General features: G+C 47.0%; 1 protein-coding gene across 1 annotated transcript; it reads right to left on the minus strand.

The window, feature by feature from the left end:
* Nucleotides 1-1559: 1559 nt before the first annotated feature.
* Nucleotides 1560-5026, minus strand: LOC121291322 (tumor necrosis factor-like). Its single transcript, XM_041212393.1, has 5 exons — nt 4850-5026; nt 4554-4731; nt 3900-4001; nt 3295-3360; nt 1560-1975 (listed from the first exon to the last, which is right to left on the minus strand). The coding sequence occupies exons 1-5, from the start codon at nt 5024-5026 to the stop codon at nt 1560-1562; spliced, it is 939 nt and encodes a 312-aa protein (XP_041068327.1).
* Nucleotides 5027-5334: the final 308 nt, after the last annotated feature.

Here is a 5334-nt window from a genome sequence, read left to right on the forward strand (position 1 = left end):
CGGTCTTCCCAGATATGTGTGTGCAACCAGAGAGTGCATAGCAACTAGATGTTGACCAGACGTGCAACAGAGGCAAATGCGCAATGATAACTGTGAGTTACATTCAATTAACATTTTTTAAAAAACAGCATTCAGCAATAAATAAAGGATGATACAAGCTCATGTGAGGACAAAAAAATAATTTACATTGTTATAAATACATTCTTGAGGCATCAGCCAACAGAAGATTCAGTGCCAATCACACATTCGATTGGCACATTGCCCAATAATTCCGAGATACCAGGCAGTTCATATACAGGTGAGACAGCCAGGTGAAGATTCTCACCTGGCAGCTCCAGACATTTGGTGATTAGTGTATCCCTGGGAGTATCAGTTTAAATAAGATTTGTCATAACTTAAATCAGGGCTGACTGAGGACAAACATGAATGCCCAGCACAGGCTTTCCAAACATTTGTTTGACACATCAGCTTATTCGGATTTTGATTATTGCACACTTGTTTCCTTATGTGATCACAACAGGGGTCATCCACCTTTAGCATGAAGAATCCCAGAGAGCATATAAGAAGGCCATTGGGCCCAGCTGGTCCATGCAAGCCTCCTTCCACCCTTCTTCAGCCAATCCCATCACTATGTCCGTCCATTCCTTTATCCCTTGTGTACTTCTCTAGCTTCCTCTTAAATGCATCTATACCATTCACCTCAAACACTCCCCGTGCTAGCGAGTTCCACATTCTAACCGCTCTCTGGGTAACTCCTGAATTCCCTATTGGATTTATTAGTGGCTCTCTTATATTTATGGCCTCTCACTCTGATCTTACTTGCAAGTGGAAACATTTTCTCTACATCTGCCCCATTTGAAACCTTTCTTAATTTTAAAGACCTCTAGGAGGTGATCCCATTCTGACTGCCATACATTGGTAAAGGTTCAGGTCTGTGTCAGAGATGTGGTGGGGGGGCAGGGTAGGGAGGGGGTGCTCGTGGGTGGGGAGGAACGGAATTACTGGTCAGTGCTGCTTTACTTAACTGAACTAATTCAGCCATGGCAACATTGTGGGAGAACAGCTTTGATACATACTTCCACTGAAAAAACGCTTGGTGCCATTGACTGAGTCCACCCGTCGCCATCTTGGATCAGAAAGGTCATGACCCGCGCAACACCTGCAAGGTGTGCAGCGGGGGCTAGGGGAGGTGCTGTGAACAGGCGCCGGAAAAATAATTACTCTGATGGTGGCTGGTCATTCTCACATTGCTGTGTTGTGTGGGACTGTGCTGTGCGTAAATTGGCTCCTTCGATTTCCATATCACAACTATGACCACTTTTCTGAAGTACTGGGGTGTGTCGGGGTTATAAAAGGTGCTGTGTGCGAGTTCTTGCTGTAAAGGCATTCGCACCCATTTCGTGTGGGACCCTTTGAGCCAATAAATCCCTAATTGACCTGGGCTGAGTTGGAACCCAGCTGCCAGAGGCCCAAACCCACCGAACTTCACAAACCATTGCACCCTGTTGGCCAACAACAACAAGAAAAAAAAACATCACAAACAAGAGCGAAAAGATTCCTCACAAAGCAAATATTCCAAAGAAGGTCTTGCCCTCTGTCTTGTCCAGGTATTTGGCCACGTTCGCTGGGACCCGAGAGAAGATCCTGTCCCCGGCCTCAAAGTCAAAGATGGCGCCCTGGTAGGAGGTCTTGTACCAGGGGTCGTCGTGGTGACCATGGTGGCAGACCGACTTGGTGGCCTTCAGCAGGATGGTCTCTTCTGGATAAGCCAAGGAGAGCTTGTGCATGTCATGGCTCAGGAAGATAGTGCTCTCCTCGCACTGGCTATAATAGAAAACTACCTGGGTGTAGATGAAGTAGAAGCCAGTCTTCTTGATCAGCAGACTGTTGTTGGAGAACTCAATTCCGGAGGAGAATGCAATGCCGGATTCCTCTTGCCAAGTCAGCTCATCGGACTCTCCCTTGATGGGATCGGCTGAGAGAGAAAGAGAGAGAGAGAGAGAGAAAATACAAGCGTAAGTATATGATCATCAGTCTATCTTTCTCTTTTTCCCCCATGATAGTGGTGGGGAAGGCAAACAATTTATATAGTCCTGGAAGTGAGGGGAGGGTGGTTTGACACATTGAAAGATGGAAGATTCCCAAAATCCAGGCACTCAGTGTCTTATCATAACCCTTACATTGACCTGAAACATTAACTCTGACTCTCTCTCCATCAATGCTGCCTGACCTGCTTCCAGCATTTTGCTTTCAGTTTTCCTGAATCCCCAGTATTTCGCTCATATTAAGTAGGAGTGTCTGGTAAGTTGTGACCTGCTCATTGGATAGGGTACAGCACCCTCTGCTCTGATAAACATGTGCCACAATGGCAGAAGATCGCCCTCTCCTGGACAGATGTCAGTCTAACATGATTGAAATGCTTCATTTGTTTTACTCTCTCCATCCTCAAACTCAGGCTCCTTTCTTCACCTCTCTCTTTCTCTTAAAACTAAGCATTACATATGCCATACAGTACAGAAACAGGCCATCGAATGCAACCGGTCCATGCCAAGTACCCAATGGATCACTGTCTAGTTCTAAATTAAGGCCCTATGTTGACCTTTGTTTTATTCATTCACAGGATGTGAGTGTCATTGGCTGGGCCAGCATTTATTGCCCATCCCTAATTGCCCTTGAGAAGGTGGTGGTGAGCTGCCTTCCTGAACTGTTGCAGTCCATGTGGTGTAGGTACACCCACAGTACTCTTAGGGAGGGAGTTCCAAGGCTTTGTCCCAGCGACAATGAATGAACGGCGATATATTTTCAAGTCAGGATGGTGAGTGACTTGGAGGGGAACCTCCAGGTGGTGGTGTTCCCATCTACCTGCTGAGGACTCAAGTTCTGTCGAAGGGTCATGAGGACTCGAAACGTCAACTCTTTTCTTCTCCGCCGATGCTGCCAGACCTGCTGAGTTTTTCCAGGTAATTCTGTTTTTGTTTTAAATATACCCCAGCCTGGTTCAAGAGCTCTCAGACCCTTCTTGCTCAGTGTGGTTCAGGCAGTGAACAGTAGAGGGCAGTTGGTGCCAACGAGAGAATTCAGAGAGGGAGGGAGAGAGACCCAGATACTACAAAAGGGTAAGGAGTAACACCAGGATGTTAAAGTCTAACAGCGTCTGAGGTTAACATTCTGCGGTTACAGGAAGGACACATTAACAGATTTGTCTGCTTCTTTGCTGCCCTGTAGTATACATCATTATGTAAAATAATGAATCGTCCTTTGATAGTCTGCTAAACATCAACAATAGGCTGGTACCTGTCAAGTGAGCTGCAATTCTTCCCCTTGGGTCATTTCCCACCTGCTTCCTGAGATGATGCAAACCTGGAGATGGAAAAGACGGGGATTCTCAGTCACTATTGTAACACAGACTGACTGAAAACTGACTGACAGTGAGAGGGAGACAGAGAGTGAAATACATTCACATGTGCCAACACAGTCAGAGGCAGCGAGAAAGAGAGAGACAGAGAGATGGAGAGGCAGGGAGGGATGCTCACAGAGAGAAAAGTAGTCAGAGAGATAAAGACAGCAGAGACAGGCAGAGAGACAGGCAGAGAGACAAGCAGAGAGACAGGGAAAGATAGACAGATGGGGAGAGGCAGACATGTTCAGAGAGTGAGACAGAGGGAAAGAGAGAGAGCAAGCAAGATGGGGAGACAGAGCAAGACAGAGAAAATGAGCAAGATACAAACAGATACAGAGGGAGAGAGAACGCACACAAGACAGCTATAGAGACAGAGGGAGACACACAGAATCAGGGACACAAGGGAAGAGACAGAGAACATGGAGAGAGTCACACACAAACAGGAGCTGAGACACACAAAAGAGGGACAGGGAAAGAGACAGAGATATAGAGCACTTACCACTGTTAGCAGACAAATCCTCAGCTCCTCTCACCGCTGCTTTCTGCAGAAGGTAACAGACAGACTTTGAGATTAAACATTCTGAGTGAAGCTTCAAAATTCCTACAGATCAGGGTGGACACTCAGGGATAATCAATCTTAGTCTGCAGCAGGAGCTATGGTATTGCCTGCCCATCGTACTGCCTGGTCAATACTGGGTCTCTCGGACCTCAGTGCAGCCCAGCATGGAACTGGGTGTACAATAGGCTGATAGCATAAAACTGTCCAGATTGTATCCCCCAATTTGTTCCGTGCTTTGAATGGAGTCGCTGTGCCCGCTAAAATAGACAGATTCAAGATTCAGTTACAATGGTGGACAGAGAAACATTGCACCGAAATTTAACCATCTGGTAACATCGCCAACAATAACTTCACAACCAGCAGCGTCCAGGTGGTCACCCTGAGGTGCCAGGGTATTCAGAGCTCAGAGGATCAATGACTGGGTCACTAATCCGGGCACCGCTTTACCTCTGGCTAATTTGACTTACAAGGCTAAAATCGGGGCGGGGGCCAGTTTTGCGCTGGAAATTTGCGCCTCTCTCTGCCTTTCTGCCTCTGGCTAGGCACTGGGAATTGGAAATTCGGCAGCATGCCAAGTCGATCACTGCCCCTAACGTGTGGCTGGGAGTAACCGCGGCAGCCGAGTGTCCTCGGAGTTCGGCGCAACGACGGGCGCAAATTCGGCGTAACGCGGGCGGCGAGCAGAGAAATTAGCAAGAAATTCCCACCAACCCCACGCCAGACCTAAATTCACGCGGAGCGAAATAAAATGCAGACAATCGTCCGCCTTCAACTGCAGGGAGAGTAGCCAAGTCAACGAGACTTAATGTCTTCAGTTAAAAAAAAATGGAGCATGAAAGAGGAACTACACAAAAAAAGAGAGGAACTTAAAATAAATCTGGTTTACTTACTCGGTTTGCATCTGGGGGTCCAATCTGACAGAAGAGGAGGTAGAAGGACACAGACACAAAAGCCAGAACTGCAATGGTGCAGGAAAGTTTAAGGAAGCGGCTGCCTTGATGTCCCATCTTTTCCACTGCAATCTCCCTGCCATTCTCAAGGTCTGGTAACATCTTCTCGTGGCTCATGGTCTTCACAGTTCCGCTTCAGGGGGTTGGTCTCTCTGTCTCTCAAGTTGCATCTGGCCTCAGACGCTGAAGCTGCGAAGTATTTGAAGCGGCTCACGGGAATTACCCAGCTCAGCTCAGCCTTCGAAATTGGGGCTGTGCACAAATTACACAGAAAAAAAGAGTGAGAGTGAGAGAGATTGAGAGATAAGCAGACGGAGTTTGAGAGATAGATAGAGAGTCACACACACAGATCAAGAAATTAAAAGAAAACTGGTTTAGATGTGAATATAAAAGTTTATTTTTTAAGGTATTGGGGTATTCCCCCC

Source organism: Carcharodon carcharias, chromosome 19 (genome assembly GCF_017639515.1).
Source record: "Carcharodon carcharias isolate sCarCar2 chromosome 19, sCarCar2.pri, whole genome shotgun sequence".
Classification (NCBI taxonomy): domain Eukaryota; kingdom Metazoa; phylum Chordata; class Chondrichthyes; order Lamniformes; family Lamnidae; genus Carcharodon; species Carcharodon carcharias.

Excerpts from the sequence above, each read along its gene's own strand:
- LOC121291322 (XM_041212393.1), bottom strand. The coding sequence starts at position 5,026 with ATGAGCCACGAGAAGATGTTACCAGACCTTGAGAATGGCAGGGAGATT. Across the intron at positions 4,732-4,849 it reads GACCCCCAGATGCAAACCGA|TTGAAGGCGGACGATTGTCT; the intron begins GTAAGTAAACCA and ends CTCTCCCTGCAG. Across the intron at positions 3,361-3,899 it reads GGATTTGTCTGCTAACAGTG|GTTTGCATCATCTCAGGAAG; the intron begins GTAAGTGCTCTA and ends TTCCATCTCCAG.